At 36.6% G+C, this 26,806-nt stretch overlaps 1 protein-coding gene across 5 annotated transcripts in view; it reads left to right on the top strand.

Moving 5' to 3' along the window:
• The window catches only part of DPP10 (dipeptidyl peptidase like 10), a 492,868-nt gene that overhangs the window by 254,986 nt on the left and 211,076 nt on the right, over positions 1-26,806 (top strand). For 4 of the 5 annotated variants that reach the window (XM_048079610.2, XM_048079611.2, XM_048079609.2 and 1 more), the window contains exons 2-3: positions 18,207-18,321; positions 26,176-26,271. In XM_048079610.2, coding sequence (XP_047935567.1) covers positions 18,207-18,321; positions 26,176-26,271 — 211 coding nt within the window. Of the gene's footprint in view, positions 1-16,078; positions 16,639-18,206; positions 18,322-26,175; positions 26,272-26,806 lie in introns of those variants that run through there. The other variant, XM_067000003.1, reaches the window with a different exon arrangement.

Raw genomic sequence — 26,806 nt, 5'->3', positions numbered from 1 at the left:
GCACTGTCAGCCTGCTTGTGCTTTCTTTACCACTTAAGGAGCAGTAATGGCATGGCTTAATGATATAATAGAAATCAACTGATGCTTTGCTACCGACACACCTGTATTCTATTTCCACTGAATAGAGTGCAGCTCCTGCCATTGACCATGCTCAAAAATTTATTTTAGTTTTATTTGGGGTCCTGTTGATTGACACATGGGAATTGTGGTTGTTTAATCAAGTACGTAGCATTTCTGTGAGTAGAGGCAGATTGTGAATCTGACAGCGAGGGGCCTTCTGTCCCTTGAGACAGGCATGGATCTCCTCGGCGGCTGGGGCACTGCACAGCCTTGGCTATCAGTGGCAGCACTTTGGGGCACGGCGGTGCTCACCTGCTGGGCCCGTCTGCTCCCTGCCTCACAAAATTGGGCTGCTTTGTGCTTAAGATATTCTCAGAGAAGTGTTTTGGACCCCTCCCCTGAGCGGTTGTCTATGACTCCCCTTGGTTGTCTATGACTTTAGCTCGTACCTCTGTGCCCAAGTTCAGCCCCAAATGAATCAGTTTATAGCTCACTCCCATTGCAAGTATTACTTTTCCCTTGAGAATAAAATTGCCTGTAACTTCAGCCATCACTTCTCTCTTTATAAAGTTTTAAGAGAATTGTATTTTCAGAGTTCTCAACTGCTGAAATATTTTTTTTAATGATCTGTTATATTTTAATTAAAAGGTCATATTTGAAGATGGGAGTCTATTTTTTTGTATAATGGATCTGCTTCTGGAGTGCCTTTGTTCATTAAAATTTGAAAATTAAAATAGAAAAAATAGACAAGGGAAGTAAGGCATATTATACTATTACTTTCATGTTTGGTTTTGAAGGTAAAACTATGTCAAAGTTATAATTGGATTTTGTCCTCGAAATGGCCTTGCTAGAGTAAGTGCATTGATGTAGGCAGCTCTGGTACTTCTTCCTTTCAGGAGTTACTGAGCAGGTTACTGAGCAGAGCGCCACTCTGCTACAACTAATTATCACAACTAAAAGCAGGATGCCTGTACACTGGAAATGCGTAGATGAGAAGTGGAAGCATCATTCTGACACAGATTCTGCAGAGTTGATTTTGCCTTGGAAAGATTTTTACTAAGAAAAATGGCTATATATGTTAAAACTCTGGACTTGAGCATTTTGGCAAAATAGCATCCTTGCTAAGTTCTTTTGTTTAAATACTTTTACACCCCATTTTAATATTTTTTTTTAAAGAGCTTATGATATATGTTTATCTTTGAAATATAAAAAGTATTTATATGTCCATTAAATCAGATTCACTAAATAAAAAAATACACTTCCTCCAGTGGAAGAAATACAGCATCTGGATAACTTTCCACAGTGGGAAGGCACTTTTCATCCTTGAGTAGGTTGGTGTTCTTCATCTGAGCCCACCTTCAGAATGGATAAGCATCTTATCATCCTTTTTAGGGCACTGGGGGCTTCCCCTAAAGAAGTTGTCTTCCACTGCTGTGTCCATCACTATATCACTTAAGTTTTCTGCACTGTGATTTAATTACTGATGCCCAGATATGCAGAGCAGCCGACCATCTTTAACTCCTCAGCTCGGCTTTGTAAATAAAGGATGGCTGTAGCCAAGTAGAAGGATTTCCTCACTGGAATCATAAAAACAGAAATTAGTATTTTAGCCCAAAAACTATTTTTAGCCAATACTTATGCTTTCATTTATTTATTTATTTAAAGGGAGGATGTCCATATGATACAGGTTTGCATGCTGCTATGTGTAAACTGTAAAGTACAGGAAAATTAAAATGCAGTGCTTTTCATTGTATTTTCCCTTGGTCAGGACTTAATTGGAACTGTTTGTACTGGGGTAAAATCATCTCCATTGAAATCAAGAGGCTTAAATCAGGTGCTATTAAAAGCCTGACCCTGAGAGGCTGCTGAGGACTCCAGATCAGGTCCATGCTTTTGCATGATCGTTTCATAACAACTGAGCCCTTACAAAGTACGTTCAATACCAATACAATTACAGAGTAAACAGTGATTGCCTATAAACATGAATTGTTTTACCTCTTGTCTGATGGTTATAAATTGAAGCAGTGCTGACATTTCTGTGGTAGCTCTTTTCCTTTTCCTTTTTTTTTCTTATTTTCCTTGTTTTCTTTCCCTTTCCTTTTTGCATTCCCTTTCCATTTCTCCATTTCTTTTCCCTTTCCCTCTCCCTCTCTCTCTCTCTCTCTCTTTTTTTTTTTTTTAGGGAGCAGTTTTGAATTGTTAAACGCCAAATTTTTAATCATCTTTTAGACAAAAGCATATTTTTTAACACTCTCCTCAAACTCAGTCTGGCATGATAATATAATTTTTCCTTCCATGCACCTCTCAAGAATAAAATTCAAAATCAGTTTATAAAATCTTAGACTTTATTTGTGGTTTAGAGTGGAGTCCATGCCCAAACCTGATACATGGCGATAAAAAACGAACTCAAAATTCACATCGTTTCAGTCATGCCTTTGATTTGTCCCTGTGGCATCTTGTCAAGGTTGATTGACTATCAGTTATTTAAATTTTTATTTTTTTGCTTTTCATCTTAATTTCTAACATTCTGAAGTTCTGCTTGTTGCTATGGGAAGATGTCATAGTCTCATTGGCCTTCGAGGTTTGTTATGCTGTATGTTAGTTACTCAGATGTTCATTGTGTATGCGCAAATTTACAGTATAATGTAGCGTTTCGTTGTAGGTACTGCAAACTCACATAACGTCCTACCTTCATTCAAAAATACAATATTCAAAAGAAAGAATTGACAGAAAAGATTATGTTCTAAAACAGCAAAAAAATTGCATTGACTTTCTTTGATTGGCAGTGCTACTTATTTTTGACAAATCCTTTATGATGTGAGCTAATACATATTGCAGCAGTAAGCCCTTCAGATTACCAAGTGTTTGGAGATGTTGCATACTGTCTTTGCATCGTATGCTCAAATCATGGTAGAAATACAGAGCTACTGAAGGTTATGCGTGCACTTCTGTGATGAACTCACAAATTCTGACACCCAACGAGCCTTGTGGACACATCACAGTGAGCTGATTGTGGGGTCTCTCAAATGTGCTGAAGTGTTTGCAAGAACAGGAGCGGTACATCAGTCTTCTTGTAACAGTTGAAACAATCTTCCCAGCTTCATAGGCTTGGAAGATCATTAAAAATATGTCTAAATATGACAAGATATTACTTTATTTTTTTTTTAATTAAAATGCAGTTTATTGGCAATGAACTTGCTTCATACCACAATATTGCTCATAAATATTTTTACTTAAATTTTACCTACATTGATCTTTTCAAATAAAGCCCTAAGTACTTATACTCATTCAAAATGTTAGAAGTTGTTATTATCACAGTGAATTTTTGATAAAACGGAGTGATCTGATTTACCTTTCTTGCTCGTAATAGTCACTGTAGGTAACAGGACTACTTATACTTCTAGACAGTAAAACAGTCAATATAGAGAAAATGAGAGTTGTGGAAGGGAAAGGATAGAGTTCCATGGTGTCTGTAAAAAGCCTGTTCTGTAGAAACGTAAAGATGAGAGAGACTGGAGCTTTTGAAGAAGTGAACATAATTCAAACTCTCGTTTCTCAGTGTTAGGGCAACAAAAACAAGAGTAGGTAAGGAAGTGTAGTGACCTACATGGGAAGGAGAATCACATTGCAAACAACAGTTACAGCAATGATCTCTACTTGAACTTGCTGTTATACAAAACAGAATAAGAAAAATAATTTTCCTATTCAGTTCAATGTCAATAATGAAGATTTTATCTATTTGAAGAGATGTCTTCAAAAAGTAGTGGCTAAATTCAAAAGGCTTGAGAAGACATACATGAAGACTGAATTTGGGTACTATAGTGTCAAGCAGCAAGGATTTTGAATTTCTGAGCTACCTGTTTTGTTGTCTGAGATTTGTTTTTCCCCACAGGCTTTTCCACTGTTTTGTGATAACAAATTCATGACACCAGTTTGAATATAGGCTTAGATAGAAAGCTGACAATTGGGACAGAAGACCTGGAAATAAGGGGAAAAAAAGTGGATAAGCACTACACAGTCACATTTTAGGCAGCTGTTCAGGTATAAATTATTATGTTTCTCTAAAGGAATTTTTTCCTACTCATTCTGAGTAATAGTTTATTTTTATTTGACCTTGTGTCATCTGTGTTCCCTGGTTACTTGCAGTCAGACTCAGAACCCACTGAAATGGGTAAAACACTTCAATTTTGGCAATGTTTATTGGGTGATTTAGGTAGAATGCAAAACACACTGAGGGAAAAATAATATAGCTGATGTTTTGGCTACTGCTAGTGCCCATGTTTCTGTCTAAGTTAGTGTAATGGCAATCAATTTTTAGTGCCTTGTAGTATCTGTCACAATTTATGGAGTTTAATGAAGTTTTACCCATCCTGTGGTTATTGTTCAAAAACAGGTATAAAAATAACTGTTGTAATTGTAGAAGACAGTGATGCACAGAAGATGTACAATTGGAAATCAGTTATATACTTGAAAATATGATCATTGTTTCTTTAAATACACATTTAAGTGTTAGATCTATCTGGTAATATGTATATCTGCCCTTAATTTACCCGTCATTAGCTGGCTGCTCAGATACAGCTGTCAGGATAGATGTGGGTCATGAAGATACTCTCCTCTGAGATGAGAGTGGCCTCGTAATTTTTTATATTTCTAGTAAGGAGTCTTTGGAAACACTTTCACAGAAGAGGGTGTTGCTGGGGAGGTCGAGCTGCACATGGCTGTTTGTGCTGCGTAAGACGAGTGAATTTCTACTTGTTTTTCCTTCTGGCTATCAGGTCCATTCTGACATGGATTTTCAGATGCAGTCTTTTGAGTTGCAATTAGTTTTACCAATGATTTCTTCCATGCATGTGCCTAATTACCCGATGGAGCCTGCAAATCAGCTTGGCTGCAGTCAGAGCACAAGTAATTGCACCTTCAATTTAGAGCCCAAGTGGAGCACTAGTGAAGATTTGCAGCCTTAATGCATGGCCATGAAGGAAAGCACTGAGTATTGTTTGTGGGCACTTCATGATAAAGCAGCTGTAGTCAAGGCATTGATTTGATTCTTCTCATTTGTCCTATCACAATAGCTTGACTTGTAATCTGAATAATACGTTCGTCTTTTCTTTGCAACTTTCACATTAATGCAGTAATTATTGTGTGCCTGGCATATTACAGAACAAGAGCGGTCTCATTCTTTCAAGATTTTATGGCTTTTTCTTGCTTGCTATGCTTAAATATTTGAAGTTGCAGTTTTAAAATAAATTGCTTGACAATAGTACCATGGGTTTCTTTCATTTTTCACTTGCAGATTTACCTAAGTATGCAACTAATAACCTCAGGGAATGCATAGAAAACAGAAAATAAACCATTCTTATTGCGGTGTCTTGCAGCGCGTTGACTACTGACATGGATATACTCAGAGGGAGGAGGTTAAGGGGAGGGCTGCTGTATTTGTTGGTAGACGCTGAGTGGTATATAGGCAGCTTTTGGGTAAACAGCAATTTTTGATTGTCTCTTTGACAAAGGCACACAGAAGAATTAATGTATATATTTTTAGTAGCTTCTTGTTTCAGAAGCTTACATATGCAATTACTGGTGGTGTAGCTGTATTTTGCAAAACTTTTCATTATTCTCTTGAATATTTTCGTATGTATAGTTTTTTAATTCTTTTTTTTTTTTTCCCAGTCTTTCTTAAAGAACAATCTATATTTTTGCTTGGAGTAAGATGTAAATTCTCTTTATAACTGTACACAATAAAAACACTCATGCAATAAAGATACCAAGTCACAATGTTGTCCTACTTTTAGTTGCAAAATCCTGTTTTCATTATGCTTAAAGGCTATTTTATCTAACATGATTATAATACTAAGTATATATGCTCCTCTCCTAATGAAAATAATGGAATTATTCCATAATTTATAATGGAATATTATTAAATATATAATATTATTAATAATATTTATATTCTAGTATATAAATGGAATAATAACAACAACTGGTAATTTGCTAAGTCAGAAAAATGACTGTTATAAAATGCCCCACTTACTACCTTTCAATAATGTTGCATGCAGCTGTTTTGATATATTTTAATTAAGAATAACATCTGCAATATGGATATTTAGTTATAGTTATACTGGACTAGAAACTTTAGATACTTTTCCTATGAGATTTATCACCTCAGTTTCTTTCACTGCATCAGGTTGGAACATCATGTGATTAAAATATCATATTGTTTTGCAAATGATTCTGCTGTAGACAGGTAGTCTTTTTGAACTGATGAGACTAATACACTTATTTCAGTTCCAATGTGTGATAAGCCATCCTTTTTGCCCTTGAAAACTTTCTGCAGTAAGCATTAAAGGACGTAGGACTCTAGGCTACTGACTGTTTTGATTTTCAAAGCTGAGCTTTACAATTGATTCTAGTTTTCAGGAAAAAAAATCACTGTGTATTGTCCCCATTCATCCCAAGAAAAGTCAGGACTAAAAGACTATACACAAAAAAGAGTATCTTGGACTGTTGCTCAGTGGGGTTATTTGCAAGACTTGTGATCACTGTAGCATGTGGATTTGGGGTAGAAATTCCAAGTTTTGAACTAGTTGGCCCATCAGACCAACTCACATCAGAGCCAGTTCTATTAGAACCACTTCCAGAACCCAAACTCCAAAACAACCACTTTATTAGAACTAAAACTCCCTATTTTTTTTTTATGTGTCTTCTAACTCTGGCGGCGGTGAACTTTGAAAGGATGGAGTTCAGTTTCTAGCTGTATTTGCCCACTCCATGTGCTGTACAACAGCTACTTCAGAAGATGTGTTGTGTCGTACTTGGGGATGTGGCTGCATGCCTCCGTCATCCTCCACGTGTGGATTTGCTTCTTTGGAGGGCCACCGTAGCCAGAAATCACAGGTGCAGTGCGTGGCCTGCCGCTTGCTTTATCACTTGGTGTGTGTCAGGCCAGCTTCAAGGATCTAATTCTTTGGGCTAGTTATTCAAAACTAATTCCGTGGAAACATCTAGAGCTGCCTAAAGGTGTAACTTCAATTGTAATATAGCTGCTCCCATAAAACTTAATAAATTGTTTACACGAATGAAAGAAGGATGTAAAGGATTATTCAGTTATTCTACAGGGAAAAAGGAGCTTATAATATTATGAGCTGTAGAGAACAGGAAGAAACCTCACAGGTTTCTGAGACCTCACAGACTCAACAGCAAATCTGTAGAGTAGTTTCCTGCACAAGATATTGCTAGCACTTTTGATAAACTGTGAATTAGCCAAAAAATAATTCATGGCAGGCTTCCACAAATTTGAAACGACACTTGTTAATCATTGGCACTTACATGTGAAGAAATCCACACTTACATTTCCCATGAAACGTAAAAGTGGCCTTTAAAGTGTTTTATGTTGGTAGTGTTGGCCATTAAGTTGAGTTTGTAGGCAGAAAGAATGCTGGATTTTTAAATTATCTTGAAGTATACCGTTGAAATCAATGAATCCTGTAAAATAGCCAAGAAATTCCCAATATATATTTTTTTCTCCTAGTGCTGCATTTGCTTGTTAATTGAGTAGAGTATATATAAGGAGATAAGTTGGTTACCCACAGTCTTTCAATAAATACCTTTTTATAAGCTCTGTGTGTGTGTGTGTGCATATGAAAAATGTAATGTCATTAGTGCTGTAAGGACTTGCATTGCTTTTAAGTGAACTGTGGTCTTGGTTTCATTAGGTGATTATACATATATTATCTCTATGTAATATAGTATATATTATCCCATCTATGAATCTCCTTCTGAGGTCTTCACCCTCTAACTGTATGCAGGAAAAAACATATCTTTATTTCTGATGAATCATAATTCTCTGCTTTACATAAAGTTCTTTTATTTTTCTGTAAACCAGGTAACTTAATCATGGAGATAAATTCCTAATCAGAGCCCAGTGATACTGGCCAAATAATTTTGTTTGTTACAGCTTTGTTCACATGTATTCATCTAAAGATATGTGTTTTGCCATTCTGCCATTACCTTGGGAAACTCATCCAACTTTCTACTACACTGGATCCCCCTAAAAGCAGAGGTTACGGTGTTCCCTTTCCTGCCACTGATACCCTTTGGTTTATTTACATTTTGATTTCTTTATTGTAATGTTGCCTTTAAGAATCTATATCTGTGTGTATATATATATATATATATGTATATATACACACATACAATGAGACATTTATATGTGTATGTATATATATATGTATATATGCCCACAAAAGATTAAGACATGCTTGGATTGTAATTACCTGATTACCTGTTTTATTTGCAAGCAACTTTTGTATAATCTGAACACAAGTGGAAAAATGGAAATTTGCGAAACGTTCCTTAAAAATTTATTCGGTATTTTGATAACTCCTAAATTAATATTATTGAGCTTTTTTTTTTTTTTTCTTTCTTGTATCCATTCTTTGGGGACTCTTAAATGGTATAAAATCAAGTGTGTGTATAAACACCTGATCAATGAGAAACTCCAGAAGGCGATTTTGGTTCTTCTGGTCTAACAATAGTCTTAGTTTAGAGCTAGACTCCTCTGCATAGCTTAGTGTTATAACACTACATATAGGGGCACTGGATTCAATTTAAATTATAAAATGATGTGGCATAAGCCTGAATTTAACTTACATTGCTGCAGTATAGTAACCTTTCCTTGTTTCTAACCCTCAATGAACAGTGATATTATGTTTTTATTAATGCCAAAATTGACTAAGTCAGTTTTAAAAGTCCTCTGTTATGGGAACTTGGAAATATAATTGAGAATTAAAAATACATTTAAATGCCTTTTTTATTCTTAATTGCAAATCAGGCAAATTACTGTTTAGTTTCTGGGTAATGAAAATGACAAATTCCAGCAAATGACTGTTATATCTATTGAAAGATCTGTAGGTATGCAACTTGTATAGCCTGTGTTCATCCATTTTTTATGTCTTTTTTAAAGGTATATTATTTTACTTGACTTTTTACTTGATTTTTCTTCAGCATAAGAATGGAAGAAATATATTACCATCTTGTGACATTTCATTAAAGTTTGGATCAATAGGAATTTGTGAAAATACCTTTTTGGCCATAAATGACTGTGCCAGTATTTATATAGACTTCTTCCTCTACATCACAGACATCTGCAATAAAATCATGTTTGTGTCTGCTGCTTTGCCATCTTTTTCTGTCATTGGCATTACTTACTTTGGTAAAATACATTAAGAATTTTGTTTAATTATGACGAATGAATTGATACTTTCCTGTAGATAACAATGATGCATGGGCTTACTGGAAATGAACCGTTTTATTTCCATGCAATCTTACAGGCAATCTTCAAGATACAGATTTTATTTTATTTTTTAGTGTGTGTACATATATATATATTCAGACAAAAATCTCATTAGCTTCAAGATCAGATTTGTGTGAGGAAGAGAAGATGTAACACAGTGTAAATATTGGAGCTTTGGTCTGATGAGGATATTGGGAAGATAACCTGCAGTCACACCAGGGTTAGCAGTGATCCTCAAACCCCCAAAGAAGGCGTGACTCCTCTTGACAATTAGCTGTATGGAGGTGAGATTCTCAGGGAAGATTGGTTGAGTGTTGCAAATAGATTTAATTAGCCAAGCAGGTGTTCAGTTATCCTACTCAGGAACTTACAAAAAATCCTCACAGGTGGCTAAATGTAACTTTAATGTACATAGGTACTTTTAAGCCTCAACATACTTACACACATCCTACCAGAACTTTGTGATTCTCCTTAATAATCCAAATATTTCTGCTGAACTGGATAGAGTGCAGTATTTTTACTTGTGAAACTTGGAAGCAAACTGCAAAAGACCATGAACGCAAGATGAAAAGGGAGAAAAACTTTGAAATACTGAGTCACAATGAAGTTGCCTCTAAAGCTGCAATAACTCTGTGTGGCATTGTACCTCTTTACAGAAATGTGTTACATTCAACTCAGCTCCCAAAAGTCGAAGCAATTCCCTTGGCTGCTGTAGCTTGTCTCTCCATCATGACTGGTTTTTATTTCAAATACAAACTAGTCTTGCCATCCATTATTATTTTATCCAAGTCTCCCTCTGCCCCAGCTACTCAGCTGTCCTTATGGACTGCTATATGGACTGATATTCCACTACCTGACTTTTACATATCTTCTAATATTGTGCACCTTGAAGCTTGAGAATTCTCTCTTCTTCCTCTTGCTTTTCTGCGTTGTGAGTGAGAATAGTCATATCCGTAAAAAAGTAGATGGTCACAAAATTTGATTTGTGCACATGCCATGCTGTTTTGATCAGCTGTGCTGTCCCATTTTCATCTATTTAAAATGCATCTACTGTGATTAGACCATGAACAGTGATTTTTGGTAGAATGCTTTAGAAGTTGTGCTTTTACTTGTTTTTCTAGTGTAATAGCTAACTCATTATGTTTTAGTAAATGTTACAAGGTACACTGCAAAATCAGTTGGAAGATATGAAATTCCTCCTTAATACTAACCATAATACCTTGAATAGTTTCCATAAATGTTTCTGACCATTTCCGTGAGTGGCTGGAAGTAAGGGTGTTGACGTAGCTCTTCTAAAATATCATGCAGCTCATGAACGGGCACTCGCAGTGCCAGGAGAAAAACCTCTGTGCTTAGAACAAAAATGATCAAGGTTGAAAAAAGCATAAGATGTTTTGCAGAGTTAAGAAAATACATAACCAGTGTGGGTGATTGATTATCACTTCTCGAATGACTTATAAGTGAACATTTATTCTTTTAGTTTATTTTTTTTCAGAGACAGAGGTGGATTTTTGTCTTTGTTTTCTTTGGTTTGGATTAGGATTATTCCAACCCCCCCCCCCCCCCCCCCCCCCCATTTGATTCTGCAAGTAGAGGGGTTTCTCTTACCAGCACATCCCAGAGAAATAAGAACATGAAGTCAGATCGTTCCCACAACCAAATCCCATACCTATGCTAAGCAGTATAATTGCTAACAAGCTGCTCTCTTTTTAAAATGCCCATTATCCACAGGGCTGACAGCAAATCATGCATTCCGGTGAAAGTGGCATTTTACAGCACCTCTGAAAGGAAGCTGAAACATTTTGATGAATGAAGATATTGACCGGAGAAAGTAATTGTATGACCATAATCATTCAGACAAGAACTGCAGCAATAGGATCTTATAACACGGCAAATTGTAAAGGGAGCATGAGGGATGAAAATGATAGGTACTTATGCAAATGGATTGTAACTATCCTGTGCCACTCTGTGGATCTCTCTTTTAGTCTCTCTTGCTATCTAGGCCATGGGATTACTCAAAAACAGCTGGGAAGGAATGGATGCAATCATTTAATCACAAATTCTAAATGCTTTTTGTGGTAATTTTCTTGCAAATACTAACACTACAAAATCAAGTTGTGTAGTATTTAATACCAGTTGCAAGACCAGAACTCCAGAAAGTCTGCATGCTTTTTATTGTAAGTATCCTGGGTCTATCTTTTAAAACACCTGAGATGCAACATGAAACTGTTTGTCTATTTAGGTTTATCACCTTTTCTTCATGTTTGGGGAATGTAAATGATAATGTTTAATGAAGTAGATGCTGGAGGAGTCATTAAGTGATATTGTCGTGATTACATCTAAGCTACAGAATGAGCCTCATTCACATTCCTACTGCAAAGCAAATTACATTTGCTTTTCATAGCCTAATGCACTTTGCCCCTGAAATTCCTGCCAAAATAAAGGAAAGCTGTGATTTAGAGCTTTCCTCTGCAGGCTTTGTCCTGGCGGCAGTACAGGAACAGTTTAGGAAAAAAAAAAAAAAGAAAAAAAGGAAGAAGACGAAAGACAAGTCATTCAAGGCTTCAGAAGATGCTGTGTTAGCACAAACTAACTCTGGTCCTCTGACTGAGATCCTTTGTCTGCCCGTAGTACCCCAGCATGAAACCAGGTAACCACCAGGCACTGCTGCAGCTCACTGCTGCTGGGTTTTCTGCTCCAAAAAACAGGGGTAAACACCAATGTGTGCACCTGCGCGCTTGTATCACTGAGCGTGGTGAACCTGGCAACGTTCACCCAAGGCTGCACAAATGTCAGAGTCTCAGCTTTAGCTTTGAGCTGTACCCATAAACATAGCAGAAATAATTAAAACTGCTGGAATTCTTGTTTGTGATTTTTATTGATGGAGGCATATTTCTGTGTTTGGGTCATCTCACTGTTTATCAGCTAGGTCAGTCACAGCATGGGGAGGTAGTACTATGAGAAAAAGCTGTTTAGCAAAGCTCCAGCTCTCAGAAGGTTTAGTGTCTCTAAAATTTATTTTTTTTTAATTTATTGTCCCAACAGGGATGCTGCATTTTAACTAACCTGCCTCTCTGGCAAAAGCCTGGCAGAGGCACTCTTCAGTCCCCAGGCTTTAGATAGTGCCCTTCAGTGTGACTGCTCCCACCAGGCAGTGTCCTCCTGCTTCTGTCATTAATACTATGGTAGAAGATATATTGTATTATGGTTTACATAAAAAGTTTTCCAAGAAGTTGGGAAAATGCTATTAAGATAATTCAAAAACCAGATACATTAATGCATCATGTTAAGGTAATACTTTCTGACATTTTGTTTTTGCCTTAGTTGTATGCATGCTTGCTGAAAAAAAAATGTCTTAAAGGCTTTTTATCGTCATTGATTAAGAATAAAACTGTTCAGCTTGTTAAGCTTTAACAAGGAAGCTGTGATTTTCTTCTGGTTTTGCTGCTTACAAAAAGGCTAAGTTTATTCAGGTGCAAATATGAAAATATTAGAGGCTGTTTCTTTTTTAAACATATCTATTAATTTTAACTGATTCTTTTTTTCCCAAATCAATATCCCCAATACTACTTCAAAGGAAACAGCACACTTAAATTATAAGCACTTTCATTTCTGTGTCAAATGATGAAAGATACCTCTATATGAAATGAATTTAATGGAAATTAATATCATCTTATTTCTATTGTAATAGGACATTGGGTTATATCTTGTTAGACTCAGGTTTAACATCCATTATGAAGGTATTTTTTTTTATTTTTATTTTAAAGACAAAACATCCATGTCAGACTCCATATTTTGTCAAAAAAATAGAGACTCTCCTCAGTGTTGTTGGATGAGGTTACTCAGAAAGATTAGTCAGGGATTGGAACAGGTTGCCCAGGGAAGTGGCGGCGTCACCACTTCAGGTTCAGGGAAAGGTTGGACATTGTGCTTAGGGACATGGTTTAATGGGTGACATTGGTGGTAGGGTGATGGTTGGACCAGATGATCTTTAAGGTCTTTTCCAACCTTAATGGTTCTATGAAATAGTTTGAAATTCAAAGCCACATCCTGATAAGACTTAAAAGATTTTCATGCTTGCAGTGAATCAGTTCATCATCAGTCAGTAAATTGTGTTATATTTAGAAAGCAACCTAGTAGAGGTGAAAGAAAAATGCTTCCGCATATTTGATTTTTATTTGCCTTTTTCGTTTTCTGGACGAAATTTTCCAGCATTTAGCATTCGGCAGGAATAGGCCAAAAGCATTTTGACCTACAACATCGGTGTACTTTTCCTGTGCATGCACTAGAATAGATATTTTGTTTTGCAGATGTGTTTTAGTAAGGTATTACTCAATCACAAATTACATTCAGAAATATATATTACTTAAGGATTGTTTTTGGCAACAATGCAATTAAATGGTTCATGAAAAAGGTACTTTAAATAATGAGAATGCTTGCAATTGTATTACACTTTAGGCAGCCATTTTCTGATTCATTAGAGTTAGATTGTAAAATCTATAACAACATTATAGATAGCATTATATATAAAACACCATCTTCAGAAGTTGATATTTTTTCAAACCACTTTAATATAAGGGCCTTTTTACAAGATTAGATCCTTAAATCTCCATCTGCACGTTCTCCATCTGCCAGTTAGCAGTTAGTTATGGGAAAACTTTACAACGTCAGAAGCTTCTCATCGTACAGCTTCTTAGATATTTCCTCTTGAACGCCTCTATCTTAGAAAAAATCAGAGCTTCTGTCTTGGCAATGATATATGGTCTAAAAAGCTGTTTAAGTCCCTTTTGTTTATAACTTTCAAAAAGTAGTGCAAGGCTAAATATATCTTATTTATTTAACAACTTACTGTATTTTTAAACTTTGTAGGTTGTTCTCAAAGAGTTGCATTGCTTAACATCAAGAAAGTTGATCAAAGATGTCCTTGATATTGATTATATTATGAGTTTCCATTACTATTGTAATTTTCTGATGTTTTATCAAATTTTTTTTAGCGTGCGTTATCTTCGCAAAGGTCTTACCATAATGTCATCCTCATTAATAACTTTTAATAAATTGGAACTAATCAATTTTATCAAGTTATTAAAACCAAGTTATCTCTTATCTCTTCTTAGAGATAAGTCTTTCTCTTTATGCCAGTCTCCAACGTTTTCAGCTAGAAAACTAGTTTCTAGCTGGAAACCTGCCTTCTTTCTCACTGTGGGTATGAGTAAGCTTTGTGTGTCATTTGATCTTTTCCTTTCAAAAATCTGGAGAAGTATTTAAAGTAGACATTTATTTTTAGAAACCAAATGATATTCACATCTTCAGAGAAGAACCTTCTGAATAATAAAGACTTGGTACAATTTTTAGAGGCTTCGGTACAGAGGGCATTCATCAACTTGTCCAGCTTCTGTCATTTTAATTCAATACTTTGCAGTAGCGTCTCACAATTCTCAGGGAATAACTACTGCATTTTCACCATAGCTTGCTTATACAAATTACTAGTTTTTCTGTTACAATTGGACTCTGTTAAATGTCGTAACAATAAGGCTTATACTGTTTTGTTTAGGGTAAGTCCTAATTTTCTAGACTGTACTATAAATATCAAAGTAATTCTTACTTGAGTGAAAAGAATAGCTTGGATCTCAATTTACGTCTAGGCCTTAAAAGTTTTGCAATGGGACTGTCTTGGGATCCATCCAAACCTCATAGCCAAGGGATCGAAAAACTGCGTGTGTATGATGCTGATATACACCCTTGAAGACCCACCACCTATAAGGCTATTCAGGAATAGGCAGCAATAATTAGTGTTTAACAAGGTGGAAATGAATCAGAAGAAGATGAAGAAAATGAGGGGAGCAGGCAGGTCTGTCAGGGGTTTGGAAACGGGCAACGGATGTAGAGAAAGGAGATGGATGCCATGGATTCCTGCTTGAACCATTTTTTAATATATTTTTTTCCCCTTTCTGTGAAAAATAGGTAGTTGTGAATTCGGTAAGTAAAATATCGTCTCAAGGATGTGTTGTTGGTCAACAGTTATCAAACTTCTGTATGGCTGTGTGGTGATCCCCAGGAAAGCTGTGCATGCTGACCTTCAGTCTGAGGGTGCTGCTTGCTAGCGCTGTACTGCACTGTCCTCAGTAATTTCCTACTGTGTGCTGTAATTCAACATTATTCATCTATTACCTGCTTGATATCAACACCAAAGAGAAGATTTGTGTAATGATTTTTTTTTTTAAAGTACAAGTACTATTTTAGCCACCTGGAGGGAGGGCCTGACAGGAGCTGGAGGGCATTTTCCACTAGGCCTGAGTTGGCTTTAGCTGTGGGGATGTTAATGTCAGTCAGGTGAGGAAGCTGACCCTGTGAAGACCTGTGGCCTAGAGTTTAAATTGGGTAGGCGGGGTGACTGCTTTTCTCCTCTGGTGAGGTGAAAATTCTCTAAAATGAGAAAGCTCAGCCAGGCCTAGGCCAGACAGGTGGAAGGAGCCTGGCAGCCATTTCAGGGCAGGGGCAGAATCACAGAATGGGGGGGATTGGAAGGGACCTCTGAAGGTCATCTAGTCCAACCCCCCTGCCGAGCAGGGTCACCTAGAACACATTGTGCAGGATGGCATCCAGGCGGGTTTTGAATATCTCCAGAGAAGGAGACTCCACAACCTCTCTGGGCAACCTGTGCCAGTGCTCTGTTACCCTCGCAGTAAAGAAGTGCCCCCTCATATTTAGCCAGAACTTCCTCTGCTTCAGTTTGTGCCCATTGCCTCTCGTCCTGTTGCTGGGCACAACTGAAAAGAGACCAGCTCCATCCTCTTGGCACCTTCCCCTCAGATATTTATATACATTGATGATGTCTCCCCTCAGTATTCTCTATTCCAGGCTAAACAGGCCCAGTTCTCTCAGCCTGTTCTCGTATGACAGGTGTTCCAGTCCTCTAATCATGTTTGTAGCCCTCCTTTGAACTTGCTCCAGTAGCTCCATGTCCCTCTTGTACTGAGGAGCCTGGAACAGAACACAGTTCTCCAGGTTTGGCCTCACCAGGGCTGAGTAGAGAGGGAGGATCGCCTCCCTTGACCTGCTGGCAATACTTCTGAATGCATCCCAGAATACCATTGGCCTTCTTGGCCACAAGGGCACATTGCTGACTCATGGCTCCCAGGTTCCGCCTTGCAGTTCCTTGCCAGAGGCTGCACTGGGTTGAGGGCTGCTGCAAGACTTCCCCTGTGGGATTGCTTGCAGACTGCAAAGAGCAATTTCCCTTGAAGTTCCTCGAAAAGAGGACCAGGGAGAAAAGCTGTCTCGCACAGGTAGAAATGAGCTGTTGAGGGGTTCAAAATCAAGACGCTGTTAAAGATGCTGTTCTGGGTGGTATGTGGTTTTGAAGCGGTGTATTCTAAACAAAAAAAGTATAAGAACATGTCATTTTCTGTTGTTAAAACAGCTCAATTTCTCACTCATATATAATTTGGAAAACACAAATGAAATAATCCATGTGTGATAAAGTGTTAATATCTTTTTGAAAGCTTATGAAACATAGCAGGAGACGCCTTCCTTCAGGTTAGTCCTCCCTACAGAAAATGGCAGAGGTGGCAGAGCCACCCTATCCATTTTGCTTACAGGAAGGGGAAAGATAAAATGATACCTTGTTGTGTGCTTGTGAGAGTAACAAACCCAGGATCTCAGATCAAATAGGAGAGACTCCAAGTAATCTCTCATCTTTCTTGACAGTCCCACCCTATGTATTTGGTGGCGGCTGCCTCACAGGGCCTTGCTGATGCAGGTCCAGGTCATGGGGAGGAGGAGAGATTGTATGTGGCCTTACTTTCAAGACTGTGTGCGGGGGCTAAACTTCACATTTTTTACACCACCTGGTTTTCACTGGAACTTGGTGAAAAGTTGTGCAGCATTCATGTAATATAACCCAGCTTTGTAAATAGGCTGAAATAATATCTTCAGAGATGTTTCTTTTCACAGAGAGTGTTACCACAGCAATTTAATTTTCAGGTGATAATGGTATATATGGGTAAATGTGGCAGAGAGAGTGGATATAGATAGAAAAAATGTTTACTGTGGGAGCAAATTCGGATCGTGTGAGACAATTGTCTTACTGTTTTTGTCATTCTGTTGTTGGATGCTAACCTGTTGTTTGGTCTAAAATTGTACTGTGAATACAGGCAGTGCACTGTGACTATTAACAAATTGTGTTGGGCTGGAGTTAGTAGGAGTTAAACGTGAACTACAGAGAACATAGGTTTAAGCATACTAGTAGTTACAGAAGCATTCGTTTAACATTAGTTACAAGCTACTGCTGATTTTTTATGAGTAATAAGAGAGCAGTTTACAGTTGAGCTACTGTAGAAGGGCTGTTCAGCTTTGGATGGAGCCTCAGGCTGTTCTGTAAATGTTTTCTATTACAAATAAGTTTAATAGTGTACATTAAAAAGGATGTGTATTTAAACCTTTATGGTCCATACCACGTTAGGTGGAATTACAGTAAATTGCTGCGTTTCATTTCTGTAATTATCTTATAAACTGCTAGTTGATATTGTCCTGAAATTTATGTTCAGCACGTTTTAACACCAGTCATATTTTGGATAGATTATATAAGCTCATTTTGTTGTCTCTTAGGGGATATAAATTTACGTGTATTTAAAAAAAAACACATATCCACTAAAAAAGCATGAGTTATGCACCTCGGATATGCACCTTTGGAGTTATGTATGTGTACTATTGAGAGGGGAGGGATAGTGATCAGCTCCCATGCTGTGATTATGAGTATGCACCGAGCAATTTTTCCTATCAATAATACTTCTAGAAATATATGATTATGAAACATGGTCTTTTCCTTTTATTTTATTTTTTTCCATTCCTGTAGGAACTTGGAAGTAACAGCCCTCCGCAGAGGAACTGGAAGGGAATTGCTATTGCGCTGCTGGTGATTCTAGTTGTTTGTTCACTCATCACTATGTCTGTCATTCTTTTAACCCCAGGTAACCTACTTCTTTATTTTTTTCTTACTGAAGGTGTATGATTCATAATGCAGTCATTAAAATGACATATAAATGTTAAAATATCTCTTGGCCTTAAGAACTTTTAACTTCTGGCTACTATAAATTTGGTGCCTTTAGGGACTTGAGAGTTACTGGAATCCTTGTGGAGCAGAAGCATTTGGTTTTGGCAGCAGGTTCTTAGGACTGTGTCAGCCTTGAGGTGGCTACAAGCGATCCTCATTAGCCTCAGTGGGTATGAGCCGAATGTTAAGATTTTATCACTTGTCTTAGTGTAATTTCTGATTCACAGATGAGCTAAGAGAAGGCTATATGTCATAGAAAACTAATACTGAGAATGAAACTTACTGAATCAGAAGCATGTATCTTTCATATGTACCTGCACAATCTTTTTCCCTTTTCTTTCTCTTAATAAACAACTGTGTGACCTAAAACTAAGGAAACTACTTAACAGTACACTTAAAAAAAAAAAAAAAAAAGTGGGGGGCAATTAATAGACAAAATAGCAATCGCACATATATAAATAATTATGCCTAATGGTTATTTTGTTCTAATTTGGTCCTGGTTATTTTCTAAAGATTTTATTGCTGGGGCAGCAACTGTTTACTTATGTGTATCTTTGAATTCTTTCTATCAGATTTGAATTCTTCCTGTCAAATTTGAATTCCTTCTATCAGATTTGAAATTATGATGTAAAGTATCTGATTTGGATGGTATGTCTAGATATTAAATATCGGTCTGCAAATGTTTTGTCATGTGAGTTCAATTTGTATAAGCTGTTCAAATTTTATAAGCCAAAAGGCTAGCTAAATGATGGTTTCGGACCATTTGGCCACTGGATGAAGTCATCAAGGGAAGCTTGGTGGGTCTGTGCCTGAGCAAGCACGCTAATAGACTGCTGCTGCTTGAAAGGAAGGTGGTAACGCTGAATGGAAAAAGATCAAAAAGCTTTACTTCTCAGAGGTAGCAAAACAGCTACCTCTGAGAAGCAAAGCAAGTTTGTAGGAACATTCTGGGCTATTCTGCTTCCTCTGTTTTGTAGAAATATTTACTACATGTGAACGGTGCTGTCCAAGGTAATGATAAAGAAATGACTTCTTATTTCCACTTAAGACATTTTGAGAAAAATAAAAGCAAAGTTGTGCCTCTCTAGTCTCAGTGCATAGGAGTTTCTTTAGGGAATAATAAAGACAGACACAGAGGGCAAATGGTGGCATGTCGTGGTACACTTTAAGACAGAAGAGTGTTTAGTTTTCAGTGAGAGGTTCCTTTCTTTCACGGCTTGTAAAATCTCAGAAGTGTTATGGTGGAATTCGCAATAATAAACATCAGTTCTGGCTCTTATGTCTGAATAGAATTATTAATGATGTAAAAACATAAATTGAAGTCTTTGAAGGCACTTGTTGAAAAAAAGAACAAACAACCTAAGGAATTATTATTATTATTTTTGAATATGATTAAAAAAAAAAAAAAAAAAGCTCAGTGATTTACAGCATCTCTGGGGTGGTTTCAAAATCCAGCGAGCTTGCTTGAAAACTTGATGTAAGCTGGGACCTACATTTCTGTTCAAGTCATGTGAGTGAAAAGTAGTTCTGTCAGCTCAGATGTTCTAAGATATCCCAAAGAGACTGTAGAACCTGATATAAATAAAAGCCTTTTTCCAAAAATGATCTAGTCTGTAAAACTGGGGTTTCTTGCAGGTTAAAAATGCTTACCAAAGGAAGCTTTGGAGGTCCATTGCGGGGGCAGCTGCTTTCCCTACTTTTGATCTTAATCAGTGCTGTTCCCCTTTCACTTTCATGATTAATATGTTTTTGGAAGATAATATTCTGATACTCTGCTGCTTTGCTGATGGGTGCTAAGCACTGTAGCTGAAGCTGTGTGGTTCTGATTATATATCCAAGATGACTTTTGGATGTCTAGCACTCAAGGAAGTGAAAAACTCTGGAGACTGTCTCACAGGTCTATTGCGAAGTGATTAGTGCCAAGGTGCTACAAATCTGTTGTTATAAGTATTTGTTTTTGCAATTCATTTCTAATATTAATGTTTTAACTATTGGTTTTCTTTCTCTATTTAGTTCTGCCTGTACTGATGGGTGCCTTTTATATTTCATACAAATTCTCCTAAGCACTGTGCATCATTCTGCTTCTTTTTAGGGGTATAATGATAATTTTAGACAGTGGCTGCTCAGAAGCCTGTTTAGTCTTTATAAAGCATTTCCATGAAAGTCATGTCAAGGCAAAATTGGATTTATTGGTACGCTAAATCCAACAGAAATTATCTCTCTTGCTTATGATTTTTATACATTGTTTTATCCACAAAGTGAGAAACCCTTAGTTTCACGTACGCTTTAATAGTTGTCCTTTGACTTATCTCAAGCTTTAAGAAACATCTTTCATGCTTTTTTTAATAGGGGGATCAATGCTTTTTTGTGACCTAACCAGTTTTTAAAACAAAATTTTCTACGTAAGGTACATGCAACAAGCTTCAAAGAGGCCTTAGCTTCTGCTAAGTAGTGTTAACACAAGTAGTGTTAAAATTAAAAAGAAATAAGTGGTATGCTTTCTAGTGTTTTTTATTACGTGAATTATTACTTGAATGTACAACATGGAGCAGGAACTGCAGTGAATAAGGGATGTATCTTGAGCTGTTAATATTGTAGCTTCTGTTAAAGTACAAAATGCAGTATCTGTGTCACAATTATGGTTATGGCTTCAGTAAACAAATAATGATATTAGTAATATTTTGGTTCCTGTATATTGTTTTTCATCTGTGATAATACTCGGAAGCTTTAGAAATGTGTTAGTTTTCTCAACAAGGGGACAGAAAAATGGAAGTACACGCCATTTCAGTCGTGTAACGGATTAGTGGTAGGGTCTGAATGGCCTCCCAGTCCTGTTACCTGTTGCTGGGACTCTTAACAGCTCTCTGTGAATGTTGCTCTGTGGATTTAGGAGGATATTTAAAAAACAAAACAAAACCATTGTATCCACCAAATATAAATTGTTACGCTACTCTGTAGGTGGAAGTAGAAGGCTTGCAGACAGCTATCTCTGATGGTTTTCTCTGCAATTAGATAAGTGTATTGATAAAGCAAGTACATGAGGATTTCAAAGAATATAATCTTGTTAAAGTAAAGGGATGGAGTGTGGAAGAACCTGGAGCTTCAGAGAAGTCATCTGTCTGGGCTAACTTAATTATGAATCCAGTGATTTTTTTAGTGTAATATTTGGAGAAGGTTACTGGAGAAATATATAAGAGACAATAAAAGAAAATACCATGAGAATAATAACTTTCTTTATATTGTGAATTAATGGCCAGTGCAGAGACAGAATAGCTGTTTCTCAGATATTATCATTATATGTCTATATAAATATAACACAGGTATCTTACTAGTTCTGTTTTGATTTTATTACATTTCTGAAGTTTCATCATATACCTGAACAGACTGAAATAGTCACAAGTAGACTTTCTGGGGTCAGTGCCTCGCTCCTGCCTTTAAATCAGTGTGTTTTCAAACTGTGCATAATGGCAGGATGTGCCACATGGTAAGAATTATCTTAAGACCTCGTGTAAATCTGTATTTCAAAACCGAGGAATGTTCAGTTGGGAGTACTAGAAACTGAAAGCTTCTGTATTAAAAATGCTCTAAGAGTTGTCCAGACACCGCCACCTTTGTTGAGGTGTTTTGCTGCAACACTTAAGGCTGATCCTCTTTTTGGGAACAAGAGTAGTTGTACCTTCATGGTAGCTTACAGTTTCTGAAGATGTGGCAGACTTGAATGCTGTACGTGGGACTCCTTTGCTGACATATATTAATGTCAGCATTTAAACCATGTTTGCTGATGTGTGGTAATTACTGTTGAGCAGAGTGACTTCTGAACTCTAGCGAAACAGGGTTTGATTTGACACCTCTTGATGGGGGGAAGGACAGCTTTGCAGAAAAATTCCTTTAGGGAACATGTAGGTCAGCCAAACTCGCAGAAAAGGTTTTTGTGAAATTGTTTGGAGTAAAGTCAAGCTCCAGGAAGGGAATCTATTGGGATTATGTCCAACGGGTAAATATTCTGTTTAGAATGGGGTTGGGACCAGCCCCATCACATCATTTCTCATGTTGCTCTTTAAATGAATAGAAAATGAACTAAAAATATTTTTTGCTGAAGTAGATATTCATTACAAAAAGATTCAGGCTTCTGTTTAATTCTGTATACATTCTATGCAGCTACCATAAATTATCAAGCAAGTTTTGATATCTATTTTCTGTCAAGTTGTTTTTCCTTTTTCATGCAAACTTAATACAACTAAGCTAATTTCCAGTTATAGATGTTAGCTTGCACACAGTTAACTAGTGGTGTTTTTCCACTTTTCAGGCATCATTTAATATCAAGCTTTTATCTCTATTTCTAGTGCTAAAACTTTTTAAATCTCCACAGAAAATTCAGTAAGGAGTTTGACTTAATATACTGCACTAAATAATTATTAGTTTTAATTTCTAAGTTACAAGTAAATTTTGAGGTGTTTAGACTATTTTAAACTAGTCATTTGCAAAAATAACTATAAACTCATGAAAAGTAATGAGGCTATTGAATTTCTATTTTTGCAATCTTCTAGTTTAGTAAACATGAACAGGTTTGTCATTTTGAATAAATATGCACCAGTTGTTGAACTGTTAAGGTGTTTAATTTATAATGTAGCTATTTGGTTTTTAACATTTGATTTTGTTTATATCTTTTGTAATCTTGTGTTCATTTTCTATACATAATTTATGTAATTTCAGAGCAAAATATAGAAATCCATGGGAAATAGTGTGAGGACAGTGAAATATGATTCCTTCAAGGAATAATTCAATAAAATGTAAAATGGAAGAGAAAGAGAGCTAGTAGGGTATTAGGTAATGTGGTAATGAACATGAAGTGGAAAAAGGCAGACTAGAAATAAAGAGTGCTTTGCAAAATGCATACCAATTTGTGCCTGTGCTCAAGAACAATTTACCCAGTAGAGTGTTTGAGAGCTCACATGATGTGAAATTCATCTTGCTGTACATAAACTAAGCATTTGGGGAACATAAAGTACTATTTAAATTTTTTTGTTGTTGTTGTCAAATCTATATTTTACTCAAAAATTACACAATATGCAGTATTGTCAGAGTGGAAAGATAGTGTCCAAGATTACAAACAAGGCTCTATTTTGATCATGACTTTGCATTGCAAAACAACAACAGCAACAAAGGCAAAAACCAACCAACCAACCAAAAAAACTTCACAACTTTTCAAACATATATTGAAGTTGTTTGAAGATGCTGATTGTTTCAGCTTAGAAATGCTAACATCAATTTTACAAGTTACTCTAAAATCCAATTTATTTCAAAATTACTTGTCAGGCTTGTGAACTACAAGACAGAAGAGCAGAACTGGTATGCCTTTCTTCTCTGATAGCCTTCCATACACACTTGATGCATTGTTCTATTGAGTTTTATTAAAGCAGTTAAAAAACAATCTGTGATAACTAAACCGTCTTGGGCAAGATAATTTTCGGTAGTGTAACAGCTTGTGTGATCCTGATTGATAGTTGGCAAACTGGCAGTATATGAGGGGTCACAATAAATAGAAACAGAGACTCGTGAAAGGTTAGAAGGGGAATCCTTTTGGGATCACAAACAGCATCAGGACGAGGGTCTGTTATACCAGAATAGATGATGGAAAACAGCTTGTGGGGTAGGTAGTATGCAAGGTTATGGAGAATGGGGAAAACGGGCTTATGAAGAACCCAGTATTTGATGCTGTTAAGTCTTAAGGTAGTGTTTTGAAGACAGGAAATGTATTTGTGGAGCTGAGCAGAGCATATGTAACATCATATGCTTACTTTGAAGATAAAAACTCTTGTTTGGCAGGAGGAAGAGCTAACAAAGTCCCATAATGCGTAAACAGAGGGATTAGGTATAAACCATGAGAGATGATACTACTCTGCTGTAAAGCTCTGGTAAGACTACAAGTGGAATATCCTGTCCCGTGCTGGACTTGAAGACTAAAAAACAACCCAAACAGACTATTTTGATCCCTGGAAGGTGGGAAGAGGCCAAAAAGCTTATTTAAGGATTAGAATGTTTGTCTTGTGAGAGAGGATTTGAACAACTCTGCATGCTTAGCCTTATATCATGTACAAGGGGAGCTGATTACGGTAAGTGCTTACTGAGAGCTGGGAGGGAGGCGCGTGCAAAATGCAGCAATGCCATGGAGTGAGCAGCCATGGTGGCCTTGCATCTATCCTAAATGTGTGGCGTGCATTAAAAAGTTTGTCTCCAATGCAGCAAAGATGCACCTTATGAATACTAAATGAAGTGGCTGCAGCAGGCAGTGCTGACATTTAAAAGGCCAAAAAAAAAAAAGAAAAGAAAAAAAAACCAACAACAAAACACGTTGTTCATTTCTGTAAGCTTTCAGCCAGGCCTCTAATTGAGAAATTTGGCTGAATAAACACTGATAACTGAACAGTGCTGGACTTCATTCACTGTGAAGGGGTCATATTTTCATCTGAAAGGCAATACAGGATACCACGGCCTTTACAAAGCACATTTGCTTTGTTAAAATTGTGCTGTAGCACATTGAGTCAACATAAAGATGACAACATTGTTCCTTCATTGCTGTGATTCTAGATACTCTTTCCTATGGGTCTGCCCTCAGTTGTGATACCTAATATCAGCAATCCAGAAAGACAAAATCTGACTATGAAAAATAAAAGCTTCTCTCACAAAGAAGGTAGTTTGGAGCGCCCATATGTTGGAAAGAAAAGCTCATAGAACAGAGGGACACTGCTGTAATCTATGACAGTCCTCCCCGATAATGATAAAATGATTAAAAGACTCAAGTAAGCAGCTGTCTGGCTGATTGTGTAGGAAGTGAATAGGTGCATATTTCTGCTAGTGCACAGGGGACGTACAACACAGCTTTTGGCAACTGCTGTTCTTCTAAACAGCCTAAAGCCGTTAGGTGAAGTGCGTAGCTGCTATATATGAATATTCATTGGAAGCTTTGTGTTTTGACAGCAAAATAGGATTTTTGCTTGAATACTACCTCTGATATCACACATTTGTGTGACAGTTTACCTTTCAATATCTACTACTTATCGTTTATTTAACCTAAAGCACAAGAAAAGCAGAATTTAGCAGTTTCCTTTTTCATTTCTAAAGTATGGAAATTATTTTAAAAGCTGGCACCTTAAAATAAATGTTGGCCAACTTTCCAAAGTACTTTCAGGGCCCTATCATGTTATGGGAAAAACACAAAGCTGCTAGCCAAGGTTAAAAAAACAAGACTTCAGTGCTTATCACTTGAGAACAAGTACAGGCCATAAAATGTGCATTTGATTATTTTTTTTCCTCAACATTTGGATCCTAAAATACATGAGATTGGCTCCAAACTGATTACTTACAGGAGTATTTTACTTAGTTTCTATTTGTAAAAGGTGATCAATATGGCCTTCATCCTGTGGCTGTGATGAAATTCTTGTATTGGTTTGAAATCAGTTTTCTTGTGGAGTAGAGGGGTGGGAGGAAGGAGCCATACCAGTATATTGCGAGAATAGTAAATAGCCACACACTTCATGTTTCAGCTGTCCTGTCTGTAAGGTACCAACTAGTGCTTTGTTTCCTGAAACTTTACTGAAGAAAAATGAAACTACTACTTCTAGTGAAAAAACGTTAGAGCAATGTAGTGTTACTGATTTCAACAGGACCTCTGAACTATGTATTCTAGCCCTCTAATTCCAGTGTTGTGCAAAATACACTAATTATATTGCTTTAATAACCATCTAAAATGATCCTGTTATTCTTATTTTAGATGAACTTGCAAATTCATCTGAAACCAGATTGTCTTTGGAAGATCTCTTCAGAAAAGATTTCATAGTTCATAATCCAGAAGCCAAATGGATTAATGGTAAGTGTATTCTCTCCCATGTAATTTGAATCTAGGTAGTCATTTTAAGAATTGAATGATGTCACTACCCTTTGAGAAAGAATCAGTTAAAATCTCAAACTCTCTTGAAATTGGCCGGAGCCCAAATTTTCCTTGTAATGTCTGTTTCATTAATTTTTGAAATGGTTTTCTAATTTTAAATCTCTGTCTATGCTGAAGTGTTGAATTTGATGATAACCACTTGCTTGGATACAGGTTTCTTTTGTGGCACTCAAAATCCATCTTAAGAAACTCATACAATGGAAAATAATTTTAAAGGTGTCATTCAAAATAACAGAGGATATAAGCAATCTAGTGTAAAAGTGATGAGATTGTACAGTTATAAACTAATATCTAATGAAAACTAATCTAATGAAAACAGTATGAGAAATACTATTTAATAAAGAAAGTCCTTATGTTGTATTAGCAATACAATTGTACTAATACCCAGGCTTTCTGCAGGGATGTTTTCCTCAGACAATATGAGAATTTGTAAGCTAGCACTTAAGTGTTTTCC

The sequence above is a fragment of the Anser cygnoides genome, chromosome 6, assembly GCF_040182565.1.
Source record: "Anser cygnoides isolate HZ-2024a breed goose chromosome 6, Taihu_goose_T2T_genome, whole genome shotgun sequence".
In the NCBI taxonomy this organism is placed as follows: Eukaryota; Metazoa; Chordata; class Aves; order Anseriformes; family Anatidae; genus Anser; species Anser cygnoides.
Note: the sequence above shows the minus strand (reverse complement) of the source record. Positions and strands in the feature narration are given on the sequence as shown.